The sequence below is a fragment of the Opisthocomus hoazin genome, chromosome 27, assembly GCF_030867145.1.
Source record: "Opisthocomus hoazin isolate bOpiHoa1 chromosome 27, bOpiHoa1.hap1, whole genome shotgun sequence".
Taxonomy (NCBI): domain Eukaryota; kingdom Metazoa; phylum Chordata; class Aves; order Opisthocomiformes; family Opisthocomidae; genus Opisthocomus; species Opisthocomus hoazin.
In genome coordinates, this window is record NC_134440.1 from 9,881,727 (window position 1) to 9,897,124 (window position 15,398).

The following is a 15,398-nucleotide window of genomic DNA, read 5'->3' on the forward strand; positions in this document are numbered from 1 at the left end:
AGCGCAGCTGCCACTTCACTGAGCCCTCGGCCGCCAGCGCAGCCACTGTGCCCGCTGCCTCCATGCCCAGCCGGCTACGCCACGAGGATCCCGGTGAGACGCCCCGCTCGCGGGGCCATCGTGGACCCTTCTACCCCCAGAAAGCACCCGGAGCAGCCCCGGCGCTGCTGGGGCGAAGCCGGGTGGAGGCAAGGAGCATCCCGGGTGCGGAGCCCTCCGTGCTGCCCGCGGGAGGCGGGTCGGCGGCTGTCCGCGGGGCTCGTGGGTGGGCACCGCGCCGCAGAGGCTGCGCCAGCGGCCGGCTGGGCACGCCTGCGATGGCACGGGGGGACCCCGCGGGGCGGGAAGGCCAAGGGACGCGCGGGGTCTCCGAGGCTGTGGGGATGGCTTTGGCTTCCCAGGAAAGTGGCTGCCGCGGGTGCCACCTCCAAGCCGGCAGCCCCCGTGCCGGGGAGCCCCAGGATCGGACGGACGCACGGAGACTTCGCTGCGTGGCCGCCGAGCTCCCACGTCCTCCCGACACACGTGCACCGAGCGCTGCGTGCTCAGCTGGGGGGGCCCTGCTCCCTTCTGGATCTCAAATCCCCCGGGTGCGGGGGAGTCCCACCCAGGGACCAGGGGGCTGGGGACCAGCGGGGCTGTGGGGGCTGATCCCTGCACACAGCGTGGGGGCAGGATCTGGCCCGGGAGCCCCGGCTTGGTCCCTGGGTGACTCAGCCCCAGGGACATCAGAGGCTGCTGGGGGCGGGGGGGGGGGGATGTTCTTCAGACCCCACTGGTGCCACATGCGCTGCTGGGATCACAGAATCACAGAATCCCAGCATGGCCGCGGTCGGCAGGGCTCTCTGGGGTCCCCCAGTGCCACCCCCTGCCCAAGCAGGGTCACCCAGAGCAGGGGGCACAGCACCACGGCCAGGCGGGGCTGGAATATCTCCAGAGAAGGAGACTCCACAGCCTCCCTGGGCAGCCTGGACCAGGGCTCCGTCACCCTCAGAGGGAAGAAGTTCTTCCTCGGGTTCAGCTGCAGCTTCCTCTGCTCCAGTTTGTGCCCGTTGCCCCTTGTCCTGTGCTGGGCACCACTGAGCAGAGTCTGGCCCCGTCCTCCTGACCCCCCCCCTGCAGATATTTAGAGGCATTTCGAAGGTCCCCTCTCAGCCTTCTCTTCCCCAGGCTGAACAAGCCCAGCTCCCTCAGCCTCTCCTCGTAGCAGAGATGCTCCAGTCCCCTCCTCATCCTCGTAGCCCCGCGCTGGACTCTCTCCAGTAGCTCCTCATCTCTCTTGAACTGGGGAGCCCAGCACTGGACACAGCACTGCAGATGGGGCCTCCCCAGGGCAGAGCAGAGGGGGAGGAGACCCTCCCTCGCCCTGCTGCCCACACTCCTCCTGATGCACCCCAGGATCCCCTTGGCCTTCTGGGCACCCAGGGCACACTGCTGGCTCACGGTCACCCTGTCGTCCCCCAGCACTCCCAGTCCCTCTCCGCAGAGCTGCTCCCAGCAGGTCAGCCCCAGCCTGTACTGGTGCCTGGGGTTGTTCCTCCCCAGGTGCAGGACCCTGCCCTTGCCCTGGTTGAATTTCATCAGGTTCCTCTCTGCCCAACTCTCCAGCCTGCCCAGGTCACGCTGGATGGCAGCACAGCTTTCCAGTGCATCAGCCACCCCTCCCAGTTTGCCCTCATCAGCTGAGGGTACATTCCATCCCTTCATCCAGGTCACTGATGGAGAAGTTGCACAGACTGGGCCCAGTACTGACCCCGGGGGAACCCCACTGGTTACCGGCCTCCAACCAGACTCAGCACTGCTGGTGACAGCCCTCTGGGCTCTGCCCTTTCAGCTGGTTCTCACTCTCCACTCACCCAGCCCACGCTTCCTGAGGTTCCTCGGGTCCCCGAAGCATCCCGGCCAGCGCTGTGCCCATCCCCCCGAGCCCGTCCCCGCTCCCCCCCCCGCCGGGGATGAGCACCCCGGCCCCTGGGCTCTGCCGCGGGGCAGCCCGACCTGCAGCCAGCGCTCGGGGCTGCCGGTTGCCCACGTCCCCATCAATTTGGAAGGGGTTTAGTCTCCGTCCCCCCAGTAATTGCAACCTGCCTCAGGGTCTGGGGGTCGCAGGCCGACCACCTCCTCTGCGCGTGGTCGAGCCGCTCGTTACGGCTTCGTTATCCTCAGCTGCAGCCGGGTCCTTCCCGGTGCTGCCCAAAGCCCGGTCCCGGCTGGGTGCCCTGCCTCCCCCTCGCCCCCCTGCCCCACTGCCCAGCCCAGCAAAGCCGGAAATTCTTTCCTCCTGGAAAGAATTAATTGCAAGGCCTGGAGATTACTTTCCGATTATTTTTTTTGGGATACAATTTTTTTATCCTGATTTTTGATCGAAAGCCAGGCTTTTTGGGGAAAGACCTCAGGAGCTTTTCATGAACATTTCCCCTTCCGCTGAGCCTTGTTTTCATCCAGACGAGGGCTTGGGGCAGAAACCAAACCGGAGGCGAGCCGTGGGGGCAGCTGGGGGCTGGGCGCCGGGGCTGGCAGGGGTGCCGGAGGGTGGCACCGGGCAGCGGCGGGCGCAGGGCGCTGGGTGCGGGGGGGGCAGACGGACATCTCCTGGTTAAGGATCGCTGCTGGGCTCGGGAAGGCGCGTGCCTGGCTGTGCGTGTGTGCGCGCACCGACACAGCTGTGCCCAGGCTTGACGTGTGCTGGTGCATCTGCGTGGTGCGGCACACGCGTGTGTCGGTGCGCGCGGGCGATGCGCTGCCGGTTAGCGGAGGAGACGCGTCCTGCTCGATGTCGGTCCTGCTGCCCTGCGGCTGCAGCGCTGGCGGGAGCCGGGGGAAGATGCCACCAGGCAGCACCCGAAAATACGTGGGGGGCTGGAGAACCCTTGGCAGAGTTGGAAAGGGCCTGGCACGCCCTGGGGAAGGGCCCTGGCAGGACCTGGGGAGACCCTGGTGGGAGTCGTGGGAGTGGGCACCATGGGAAACGGGGTGCTGCCAGGGCTGAGGGGGACTCGCAGAGCCGGTCCGTGTCCATGGGCATCACCCCGACTTCACGGGAGTTTGGAAGCGCTTTTTACATGCCAGTGGGAGGAAGAAGGGGGGTGAGCCCCCCCGAGATGGGGCAGGGAGAGGTGGGGCAGGGCTGCCTCAGCATCCCTGCGTCGCCCAGGAGCGTCCCCTCTCCCCTGCCCCACCACGGCCCCGGTGGTGCAGAGCCCGGCTCCCCTTGCCTCAGTTTCCCGGCAGGCTCTGCCCACCTCTGCAGCCCGCCATCGCCACCTGCCCGTGCCTGGGACCCCCTCCCTGGAGGGGGGGGTCTGTGTGTGCGTGGGTCCATGTGCGTGGCTGACAGCATGGCGGTGCACACGCGTGTGCTGCTACAGACCTGTGGGCACATGTGGCTGTGCCTGGGCTCCGGGCGCAGCCTGGGGTGGGTGGCACACGAGGGGGTCCGTCCTTCGTGCCTCCTGCCGCTGCCACCAGTGTTCCCAGTCCCCCGCTGGCAGTGGGCCGACCTGCGCCAGGCCCACAGCTGCTTCCCTGGGGGTCGCGCATCAGCGATGGAGACCGGGCTGCTCGGGCCCTGCCCTCCCACCAGCTCCCATTTCCACCCTGTGCCTCAGTTTCCCTTGGCATCTTTTTGTCCCCCGGTGTCCCTGTGAGGCGTGGTGGTCCCGCGGGAGGGGCTGGGAGGAGAAGGGTGGGAGTCCATCGCTGGGCTCCAGGGAGGCAGACGGGGAGAGGGTCAGGGTGAAACCCGACAGAGCTGATGGAGCGGGGGGCTCTGCTTCAGCCCCTGTGCAGGACCCCCCCCAGGAGGGTCAGCGGCTGGTGGTACCCCGGGATCGTGGAAGCTTCTTAAGCCCCTGCACCGGGACCCCTGTGCCCAGAGCAGGGTGTGTCTTTCAGAAGTGACCCCAGGGTCACCTGGGGTCACCTGAGTACTGTGTCCAGTGCTGGGCTCCCCAGTTCAAGAAAGATGAGGAGCTGCTGGAGAGAGTCCAGCGGAGGGCTACGAGGATGAGGAGGGGACTGGAGCATCTCTCCTACGAGGAGAGGCTGAGGGAGCTGGGCTTGTTCAGCCTGGAGAAGAGAAGGCTGCGAGGGGACCTTCGAAACGCCTCTAAATATCTGCAGGGTGGGGGTCAGGAGGACGGGGCCAGACTCTGTTCAGTGGTGCCCAGCGACAGGACAAGGGGCAACGGGCACAAACTGGAGCAGAGGAAGCTCCAGCTGAACCCGAGGAAGAACTTCTTCCCTCTGAGGGTGCCGGAGCCCTGGCCCAGGCTGCCCAGGGAGGCTGTGGAGTCTCCTTCTCTGGGGATATTCCGGCCCCGCTGGCCGCGGTGCTGTGCAGCTGCTCTGGGTGACCCTGCTTGGGCAGGGGGTTGGGCTGGGTGACCCCAGAGGGCCCTGCCGACCCCCAACATTCTGGGGTTCTGTGTTTCAGGGGGCTGCAAGCCCAACCCCCCCGCGACACCCCAGCGTGGGGTAAACGCTGCCCCCCACATCAGCGCTCCCCCCGGGGCTGGGCTGGCAGGACAGAGCCCCCCAAGGCGGTACAAGCCAGACAGCCCCCCCGTGGGCATGGCAGACCCCCCCCCTCCCCCGGTGCAACGTGGGCAGGACAGCACAACCCGCTCTTCCCCGGGCAACGCAGAGGTGACACCCCCGCCCCCCCGAGATGCACGGGCAGAAGCCCCTCGGGGTTGCACAAATCGGGGCTTTCCCCCCCTCCCCCGCACCCGACTGCCCCTCCCCACCCGTGGGTGCGGTGGAGGAGAGGGGGGGGTGGTTGCGGGTGGGGGGGCGGCTCCTTTAAGGCGGGGGCGGCGGGGCTGACGTCAGGAGCTGTCCCCGGTGCTGAAAGCAAGATGGCCGCCCGCTAGCCAACCCGGGCCGGCGGCGGCGGCGGCCAGCGCCCCCCCCCCCCCCCCCCCCCCCGTGCCGCCACCGGGACGATGTCGCTGCTCTGCGTCGGAGGTACCGGGGGACAAGGGGACCAAGGCGGGGAGGGGGCGGTGGGCCAGCCCCGGGCCCCCCCCCCCCCCCCCCCCGGGCGAGGGACGGGGACCCCCAGGGTGGCGGAGATGGCGGGGCGTGGGGGGGGGGGAGGGTCGTGAGAACGGCTCCATTCACAAAAACCGTCGCGTGGATTTATGAATGAACCGGCGGGGGCGCGCGCGGCGCCGGCCCCGGGAGTGGGTGGTGGGGAAGCGACGCCCCAGCCCCTCCCCCCCTTGCCCTCCCCCCCCCCTCGAAGGCAGAGCCCCGTGTTGGTGTGGGGGGAGGGGGGAGGCTGGGACCTCCCCATCCCCCACCTGCGGCTGGACACCTCCCACCCCCAGATCTGGGGGGCCCTGGGGGGGGGGGCGGGGTTGGGGGTGAGTGGCCGGAAGGGGGGGGTTGTGAGGCAGACGGACAGATGGACGGGGGTCTGGAGAGACGGATGGACAGATGGGGGGAGGGGTGGGGAGGGGTGAGCAGGGGGGAGGGGGGGTGCACGGAGGGAGAGGATGGACGGACAGATGGAGGGATGGATGGACAGATGGAGGGATGGATGGACAGAGGGAGAGGATGGATGGGTGGACGGATGGATGGATGGATGGAGGGATGGAGGGATGGAGGGATGGATGGATGGAGGGAAGGACAGATGGACGGAAGGATGGACGGATGGATGGATGGGTGGGTGGAAGGACAGATGGATGGATGGATGGATGGATGGATGGAAGGAAGGGCAGATGGAGGAAGGACAGATGGAGGGGGTGAATGGATGGATGGACAGAGGGATGGGTGGACAGAGAGATGAGTGGACAGACAGACAGATGGACAGACAGGGATGGACGGACAGAGGAGTGGGTGGATGGACAGACAGGTAAGTGGATGGACACTCAGAGGGACGGATGGAGGGACGGAGGGATGGGTGGGTGGACAGATGGGTGGACAGAGATGGGTGGATGGACAGACAGGTGAATGGATGGATGGACAGAGGGGTGGACAGAGATGGGGGATGCACAGACAGGGACGGACAGACAGTGAGATGGGGGATGGACAGACAGGTGAATGGATGGGCAGAGACAGAGGGATGGAGGGATGGGGGGAAGGGGGGGGATGGACAGAGGGACGGACAGAGAGAGGTGGGGGATGGACAGGCAGGTGAACGGATGGACGGACAGAGGGATGGGCAGAGGGATGGACAAGTGGATGGGCAGAGGGATGGACAGACAGACAGGCCTGCTGCAGGATGCCCACTGCCCAGCTGGGTTTTTACAGCGCTGCCGGTCCGATCCCTGCTCGCCGCCTCCTGCCTCAGTTTCCCCAGCTGCCCCCCCCCCCCCCCCCCCCGAGACGAGGCTGATCACCCCACCCTGGGCGCCCCTTGGGCCTCCCACCCCGCTGCGGGGGAACCCAGCTCCAGGGGTCCCTGCTGTCCCCAGCCCCGTGTCGAGGGGCTCAGGCTGAGGGGAGCCCGAGGGTGGCACCCCCAGACCCTCCACCCCTGTGCCACCTTTGGGGGTCCGCTGGCGGGCGGGGGGACGTCCCGGCCCGCTGGGGCCAGCAGCCGCAGATGGCGGCGGCGATGGCAGCCGGGAGAGCCACGTGGTCCCCGGGCAACCGTTTGTCCCCGGCAGCTCGGGTATTTTTGGAGCTTTTCCTTCCTTTGCTTGCGCGTTTCGGAGGCGGCGGCTGGCGGAGAGCGGGGGGCCCTGGCGGGGGCGGCTGGGGGGGGCAAGGACAAGCTCCCACGCCGGGGGTCCCTGCGCCGCTCCCAGCGCGCCACGGGCAGGCCCTGCTCCTGGATTCTGTATTATAATATCACAATATTACTATATATTATATATAAAATACTACATTATGAGTAACATATAATAATATATATAATACATAAAAATATAAAAATATATATAAAAATATATGATCTATGATCTAGAATACATAATATATACTCTATACTATATACTCTATGATATAAAAATATAATATATAGTGTACAACATAATATACATAATGTATACTATACCTAATATTTAAAATATATAATATAATGTTATAATAGGCAGTGGTGCCGGCTGTCCCCACGCGGTCCCCCAGGCTCCCAGCCTGGTGATGCCGGGGAATCTCTGGGATCCCAGAGCCTGGCCTGGACCCAGCCTCCCCCCGCGGGAACCCCCCCAGTCCCTGCGTGAAGCCGCGGCTCCTGGAGTCCTGTGATTCTCCGGGAACGCAGCCGCCGGGGACGCGGCCGGCGACCTTCCCTCGGGCCAAGCAGCCGCAGAGAGCCCCCCGACGCGGGACCCCCTTGGCGGCATGGGCCGGGTGGCCGAGCCGAGGGACGCCCGGTTATTTTCGGAGCGGCGTGCCGAGGCCGAGCCGCTGATTCCCCCTGCCTCAGTTTCCCCAGCGGGACGCGGGGCGAGGCGGGCGCTGCTCGTCCTCCGAGCGCCGCGGGCGCGTGTTGCGGGCGCAGGCCCGCGGCCCCTGCAGCGCTGGCGGCGGGCGAGAAGCGGCTGGCAAGCGCACGCCTGCGGAACCAGATCGCCGCCGGTATCGCCAGCGCGGCTTTCGTCCCTCCGCGGTCACGCTGGCCCTCCACCCCGGCACCCGCGTCACTTCACCGCTCGCTGAGTGCTGTCATCCCCCCCCGGCGTGGTCCCCTCCTGCCAGCCCCGAGGACACCCCCCACCCCCCCCCCCCCCCACCCCCACCCCGGCACCCCCACCCTTGGTGCCTGGCTCTGCCCCCCCTTTGCCCCCCGCTGCGGGCAGAGCCCGGGCACCAAGGAACGGGGGGGGGGTTCCCGTGGTGCTGAGCAGGATCTGTCCCAGACGCAGCCGTGTGTGCCGTGTCCCCCCCCCACGCAAGCAGCCAGCGGGGAGGGGGCCCGATGGGCACGGTGGGGGGCACAGGGCTGGGGCGCAGTGGGGGGCAGTTTTGGGGCTCGCTGCCACAGCGGGGTGGGGGGAGCATCTCCACCAGCCCTGGGGCTGCCGGTGGGTGCGGGGGGGTTGCAGACCTCCTCCCAGCCCCCCCCAATCTGGGTCAGCGGTTTGGGGGATGGCGAGAGCTGGTGCCCCGCGGCGGGGGCTGGAGCCGGGAGGGGTCCCCCGAGCGAGCCCCCCTTTCCCCCGGGGCGGGGGTGGGAGCTTCCCCTGTTCCCCAGAGGGATCCCAGGTCCGAAGCGGGGGGCGGGGGGGGTCACTCCCCCCCTCTGCAGATGAAGCCTGCTCAGCGGGGGCTGCCATGGGATGCTTCAAGTTGTCCCAAAATGGCAGGTTTATTTTGGGGGGAGCCTCCAGTCCCCTCCGGTGCCCCCCTCCAGCCTGATCCCCCCCCCCCCCCCCATGCCTGGCACTAGGGGCTCCTGATTTGGGGTCCCCCTGCCTTCCCCCACCTCGCAGCTGGGGCTGGGGGGGGTCGCCAGACCTGGGGTCCTCCCACCCCCTTGGCACCCTGGTGGGGGTCCCCAGCCCCCCGCGCGGGGCTCTCTGGCTGAACCTCTCCTCCCCCTCTCTGTCCCTGCAGTTAAAAAGGCCAAGTTCGACGGCCCCCAAGGTAAGCGGCCCCCACCTGCCCCCCCCCCCCGGGGTCTGGGGCTCGGGGCTGCTGGAAGTGGTGGGATCAGAGGATGGGCTGGGGGGTGGCGAGGGGACCCCAGGCTCAGCTCTGGAGGCATCCTGTGGCAAGCGGGGGTGGGGGGAGCAGACGCAGAGATGGGGTGCCGTGGATGGGATGGGGGGCAGGATGGGGGGGCTGGCAGCCAGGCCACCCCTGGGAGCGGTGGGGTCCATCCCGCCTGGCCGACCGGGGCTGCGATGCTGAGGGCAGAGCGGGGGGACCCCAGGGGAGGGTGGCAGCGGGGAACTGTCCGGGGGGGTGGAGGCACGGCTGGGGGGGGGCAGTGGGAGCCGCTTCACCCTCCGCTTGCTCCCGCAGAGAAGTTTAACACCTACGTGACGCTGAAGGTGCAGAATGTCAAGAGCACGACCATCGCGGTGCGGGGCAACCTGCCCTCCTGGGAGCAGGACTTCATGTTGTGAGTGTCCCCGGGCCACCCCGGGGTGTCCCCCCGCTCCCCCCGACCCCCCCGTCACGAGGAGGACCCCGCTGCCGCTGCTCCCCCAGCCTGGGGGGGGTCACCCGAGTCCCGGCGCCAAGGGGATGGGCAGAGCCTGCAGTGGGTCCTGGGGAGGGGGTGACCCGATACCTCTCCCCCCACCCCCCAAGTGAGATCAACCGGCTCGACCTGGGCCTGACGGTGGAGGTGTGGAACAAGGGGCTCATCTGGGACACCATGGTGGGGACAGTGTGGATCCCTCTCCGGACCATCCGGCAGTCCAACGAGGTAGGCAGCTGGGCACCTCCACCCCCCGGCTGTCCTTCACGGGGGGCAGAGCCTTCCCCACCCCCACCTGCGTGGGTGGGTGGTGGGGCTGGGGAGGGGGTCCCTGGCAGCTCTCCTCACCCCCGTTTCTGCCCCGCAGGAGGGCCCCGGGGAGTGGCTCACTCTCGACTCCCAGGTCATCATGACCGACAACGAGATTTCGGGCACCAAGGATCCCACTTTCCACCGTATCCTCCTCGACACCCGCTTCGAGCTGCCACTGGGTGGGTGCCATGCCAGGCACCCCAGGACCGGGCTGCATCCTGTCTTGCCCCCACCCCAGGGATGCTCGTGGGGCTCGGGGTCAGGACTGAGGGATGCGATCTGGTAGCCCCAAAAGCTGAGAGGCTGTTTCACGGGGGGTCTGTGCACCGAGCGGGGTCTTTGCCCTTGCAGATATCCCCGAGGAGGAGGCCAGGTACTGGGCCAAGAAGCTGGAGCAGCTCAACGCCATGCGGGACCAGGACGACGTAAGTCGGTGCAGCATCAGGCGCGGGGCGAGGGCTGGGCGGGGAGCCCTCACCCCCTTTCTCTCCCCAGTTCGCCTTCCAGGAGGAGCAGGAGAAGCCTCTGCCCGTTCCCAGCTCCCAGTGCTGTAAGTGCTGCCCGCTCCCTGCCCGCGGCGCGTCCCCCCCACCGCCCCTCCGCCAGCTCCCCGCACCGGGGGTGGGCAGGAGCAGGGGCCGTGCCTGCCTTGGGGCGCTGGACCCGACCCCAGGGGGGGCTCAGCCTCACCCCACACCCATCCCTGCTCCCATCCTCCCTCCCGTGTCTGCCGGTGTTTCCGTGCTGTCTCCCTGCCCCTGCCGAGGGGCTGAGCTGTAGGGGAGCAGGGCGCGGGGGGGCACGCCAGGGGGGCTGGTGAGGGTTGCTCGGTGGGGGCACTGGCAGAGGGGTCTGGGGGATTTGGGGCGGCGGCTTGGTTTGCCCCAGCCCGTGCCTCAGTTTCCCCTTCTGTAATCACACCAGGGCAGGCGCAGCTGGGTGCTGCCCGCAGCGCAGCTCGGTGCCTCTGTGCCCAGACCCAGGCCCTGTCCCCTGTGCAGTTCAGTGCCACTGTGCCAAGCCGTAGCACTGTTCCCAGCCTGGGTCGGTGTCACCATGTCCAGCCCCAGCCCCTGTCCCCAGCCCAGCTTGGTGTCACCATGCCCAGGCCCGGGCACTGTCCCCAGCGCAGTGCAGTGCCACCGTGCCCATCCCTAGGCCCTGTCCCTTGTCCTGTCTCGATACTGCATTGCCCAGCACCAGTCCCTGGCCCCAGCATGGCCCAATGTCAATGTGCCCCATCCTGGGCACTGTCCCCAGCCCATCCTGGCCACTGTCCCCAGCCCATCCTGGCCACTGTCCCCAGCCCAGCTCGGTGCCACCGAGCCTGGGAGATGCTGGTTCCTCACAGCCAGCTCCTGCTGCTGTCCTGGAGCTGCCTCCATCCTTATTGTCTCTGCCCCTTTTTTTTTCATAGGCAACTGGAATTATTTTGGCTGGGGAGAACAGCAGAGTAAGTACCCTGTCCCCTTCTCTCCGCCCAGCCTGGCGGTCCCCGGTGCCCCCCCTTTGCCCTGCCGGAGCTTGGCCCAAGGCTCAGGGGAGCTGGAGCTCGGGTCCAGCCTGCAGCCTCGCGCCGTGGCCCTGGGCTGGGCGAGGACGGAGGCACCGGGTGCCTTGTCCTGAGCAGAGCTGTCCCCCCAGGCTGCTGGGCCACCTTGGGGTGCCCGGGGGGCAATGAGCACCTGGGGCTTTGCCTCTGTGGTGGGACATCGGCAGGGCGCAGGGAAGGTCCCCGCACCCTGTCCTCCTCTTGCTCCCGTCTGCATATCCCATGTCCCCCCGCCGCCCTCCCCTTGCCCCTGAGCCCCCCTTCCGCAGGGGGGACCACGTGCAGCTTGCCCCTCACCCCTGCGTGGGTCCCTCTGCCCGGCCGGTCCCGCAGCGGTGGGGACACGGTGGTGGCAGCAGCGGGGCTGTGCCGGGTGCAGGGTGGATTTGGGGCACCCCTGGCCGTGGCAGCCACGGGGCCGTCCCCTGTCCCACTCCCTGCCACCCCTCGCAGACGACGACCCCGACAGCACGGTGGATGACCGGGACAGCGACTACCGCAGCGAGACCAGCAACAGCATCCCGCCGCCGTACTACACCACCTCCCAGCCCAACGCCTCCGTCCACCAGTACCCCATGAGGCACCAGCAGCAGAGCTCCCGTGACTCCTACACCGACTCCGTGCAGAGCTACGAGATGGACTACTCCGACCAGCGGCCCGTCAGGTACTGTCGGCACAGGCAGCCCCCCTCTCAATCCCACCCCCCAAGGTGGCAGAGGCCAGCGGGTCCTTGGGGTGACGCCGGGCGGGTGACGGAGGGAAGGCTGCGGAGGTGAGGAAGAGGGGGATGGCGCTGACCCCACACCTTTCCTTCTCACTGGAAGGTTCTCGAGCTCTTTCGGGTCACCGCCCTCCTCTGTCCTCGGTGGGCTTCGGGACCCCCAAGCCCCGGGGGTCTGTTCTTGCTGGGAGCTGAGCTCGTGGCGTGTGGCCTGGCCGGGGATGCGGACGTGGCTGTCGGCAGAGCCGCCCACCCAGCGCTTTGTCCCCGCGGTCGCAGCGCGGCCCGGTTCCTCGCCAGCATCCAGCCCCATCCACCAGCACAGAGCCTCCCTGCCGGAGTCCCTGCGGCCGCAGGGGATGCCGGGGCACGGTGGGTGGCGGTGGCGCGGTGCCCGGGACCTCGCTCATCATCTTCCTCTCCTCCCCGGCAGACGCTATGGTAGCGTAGACTCTGCCGCAAACGGACGCAGCGACGCTGAGTCCGCTTCCGAGTCGAGCAGGCGGACCAGCCGCCAGCCTTCCCTTGAGAGCAGGCGGTCCCTAGACCTATCGGATAGGTGGGTCGCTACCTCGTCGCGTGCCGTGTGCCGTCGCAGAGTGCTGTGGTTGGTCCTTGCAGCCGTGGTGAGGCCAACACCAGTCCCGGCAAGGGCGGCCTCGTGCCGCCGAGGGGTCCCCCTCTCCCCGCCCCGGACCGCCTTGCGTTGGGATGCTCCAGGCGTCTCCCGGCCCCGTGGCACCCCTCCTCGCCCCGCTCGCCGGCGCGGCGGCCGGCAGCGCTGCTGCCTGTTGGCCGTCGCGCTGCGGGTGTGGCGGCTGCGCCGCGCTCCATTCCTGATCCCCCCCCGGGGAGCCCCTGGCTGCGCAAACGCCTGGCGCGGTGATTTGGGACCCTCGTGACGAGCCAAGGGCCCCTCTCCTGGCTCCGGCCGGGATCAGGCCGGGGAGGTGAGGGGTTTCCAGGCGTGAGCTGTGTCTCCTGCACCTCTGTGCCCCGAGTCCCCCTTCCCACAATACCTGGATGATGCCAGCTGCCTGCTGGGACCGGCCTGGGGACCCCCAGCACCCCCCTCCCTGCCATGTCCCTGGGCTCCCCAGGGCTCTGCCCACCCCGTCCCCTCATCCCCTTCCCCCTTGCCCACCCCTGAGCCCTGGCTGCTGGTGTCGGCCTCTTCCTAGGCATGTCCCTGTCCTGTCTGCATGTCTGCTTACGTTAATCGCCCCCCCGGAGCCCCGCAGCCGCCCCCTCCCCGGCAGGGACCCCCTCCCCGCCGCTGCTCCCCGAGGTGCAGGTGGCTGCGGGAGGGGGATGCTGGAGGGGCTGATGGGGTCTGGCCTGGCAGGAGGAGCGGAGAGGGGACCCCCGGGTAGCGGTGACGTGGTTAAGGGGAGCAATGGGGCTGAGGGGGTGTCCCTGGAGAGGGGGTGCCGGGGAGGTCTCCAGGGAGTGCCGGGCTGTCGGGGTCGAGGTTGGGTGACGGATCTGCGGGCTGGGGGCAGGGCGGGGGGTCTGGCAGACGCAGGAGGCAGGACCTGGCTGGGGGTGCTGCCTGTCCCCACCACGGCAGGGGTGAGCTGAGGGGACAGATGCCGGCCCCCACGTCCCCCGTGTCCCCAGCCCAGGCGTGGGCGGGAAGGTCAGACCCATGGAGTCCCCTGGGTCCGTGCCTTCGGCTCCAGGGACGCGGAGCCCGGTGCTCCCACGTCCTCCCACCCGCCGCGCAGGGACCCGGGGGCTCTGGGGCGGCGCGGGGCAGGCCAGCCTGCGGCATGGACCCACGGGAGCCCTGTCCTTGTTCCCCCTCGGCCCCGCAGCCCCACGGGGAGCAGCCGCTACGCCTCGTCGGCCGAGCTGAGCCAGGGCAGCTCCCAGCTGAGCGAGGACTTTGAGAACGAGAGCCTGCGGGACTCGGAGCTGGACGAGCGGGACGGCGACTCCTACCACTCCTGCCACAGCTCGGTCAGCTACCGCAAGGACTCGCCCCGCTGGGAGGAGGAGGACGATGACCTCTATCTGGAGGAGGAGGAGGACGAGTTCAATGAGGACTACAGCGAGAACGAGGAAGGCTACCCCAAGGAGGAGGAAGAGGAGGACCTGCGGGAGCAGGGAACCTATGAAGCCCCTGAGCATGACGCCTACCCCCCAGCGCAGAAACCCCTCGGGCAGCAGCAGGTCCCGCAGCAGCAGCAGCTGCAGCAGGAGAGGAAGGAGGAGAGGAAGGAGGAGAGGAAGGAGGAGAGGAAGGAGGGGAAGAACACCTCAGCCTCCCCGGAAGCCCCAGAGGCCCAGCGGGGAGCAGACGAAGCTCCCCTGGCAGAGGTGGTCCCCGAGCCCGAGCCCCCGCAGCCAGCTGAGAGGTAGGAGGACGATGCCGACCCGTAGCGTCCTCGGGACGGTGCCCGGTGGCACCGAGGATGCTCTGGTGGTGGCCGGGGGCTGGTGCTGCTGGTGCCGAGGGGCAGCGCCAGGGACCTTTGGCGACATCTGGGGCTTTTCCAGGTGCCGGAGGCGGGGGCAGCCCACCCTGTGCCCCCCGGGCAAGGGTCACCCCTGCGGGCACGCTGCCTGGCCCAGCCACCAAAGCAGGGGCAGAGCTCAGGGTGTCCAGGGTCCTGCCAACACGACCGGGGTGCAGGCTGATAACGGGGGAAATCTGGGGCAAACCGGGGACAAACCTGGGACAAACCTGGGACAAACTGGGGACAAACCTGGGGGTGGGGGGAGAGGGGGCTCGGTGCTGCCATCGCTCTCCTCTGCTTCAGGCTGTTGGCTCCCTGGATGGAGGGGTACCCCACAGCTCAGCACGGTCAGAGGAGCAAATTCCCTTCACGGGAGTCAACCCTTTCCCTAGGCCACTGGTAAAAGCTCCTCCACGGCCTCCCATGCTGTACGGAGGAATTACCTGGTGGCCAGCTCCCTGGTGCAGCACGTGAATAATTCATATATCAGTCGCTGCCTTTAATTATTGAACACGTCCATTTTTCCATTGTTTGGTGAGTGCCACCGCTCTGTGCAGAGAGGCAGCGTGATGGACATTTTCCATCTTTTATTTAGCTTAAATTATAGACCAGAGCTGGGGAATCTCTAATTTAAAAAATGTGTAATGAGCCTTTTTTAAAAAAAATATGTGTTCAGGCCCAAGGGCTGACCAGAGTCCTGGTGAAGGTGGCCATGGTTCGTGTCTGCCTGCGGTGCCGGTTCTCCAGGCAGAGCGCTTGGGCTTCCCGCCCTGGGCGCTGGGGACATCAGATGATTAGCGCTGGGGACATCAGATTAGCGCTGGGGACATCAGATTAGCGCTGGGGACCGCAGATTGGCACAGGCAAAGCCCCACCGGGCCGCTTTGGGCAGGTTTGGCTCCTGAGCTCCCCACGGCCTCGTCCCAGCCCGGTCCTGGGCACCCGCCTCCAGTGTCACATCACACCGGGCTCTCTAGGAAGCTGCAAGGTTTTGAGAATTTATTTTGTTTTCCTCTGTGTCTCGATTTTGCAAGAGAGGAGAAAAAACCCCACAGCAACGGCTGGCAGGTCCCCCTGGGCTCGGAGCCACTGGGATGTCGGGAGCTCTTAACTGCAGGAGGACCCAGCATGGTGGGCAGCGGCCAGAGGACATGCTGCTGGGGAGACGAGGGGTGAAGGACGTTTAATCCACGTGCCTGTGTCACCGTCAGTCTCCTGACCCTTCCCTCCTGGAGGGATCCCTCCGTGTCG

At 67.6% G+C, this 15,398-nt stretch overlaps 1 protein-coding gene across 1 annotated transcript in view; it reads left to right on the top strand.

Annotated features, from left to right (window-relative positions):
• Positions 1-4,826: 4,826 nt before the first annotated feature.
• Positions 4,827-15,398, top strand: part of UNC13A (unc-13 homolog A) — a 36,408-nt gene continuing 25,836 nt past the window's right edge. Inside the window, exons 1-10 of the mRNA XM_075444060.1 lie at positions 4,827-4,968; positions 8,509-8,538; positions 8,920-9,019; positions 9,211-9,328; positions 9,468-9,591; positions 9,764-9,837; positions 9,908-9,962; positions 10,830-10,865; positions 11,418-11,628; positions 13,503-14,045. Coding sequence (XP_075300175.1) covers positions 4,947-4,968; positions 8,509-8,538; positions 8,920-9,019; positions 9,211-9,328; positions 9,468-9,591; positions 9,764-9,837; positions 9,908-9,962; positions 10,830-10,865; positions 11,418-11,628; positions 13,503-14,045 — 1,313 coding nt within the window. The 5' untranslated portion in view covers positions 4,827-4,946. The remainder of the gene's footprint in view (positions 4,969-8,508; positions 8,539-8,919; positions 9,020-9,210; positions 9,329-9,467; positions 9,592-9,763; positions 9,838-9,907; positions 9,963-10,829; positions 10,866-11,417; positions 11,629-13,502; positions 14,046-15,398) is intronic.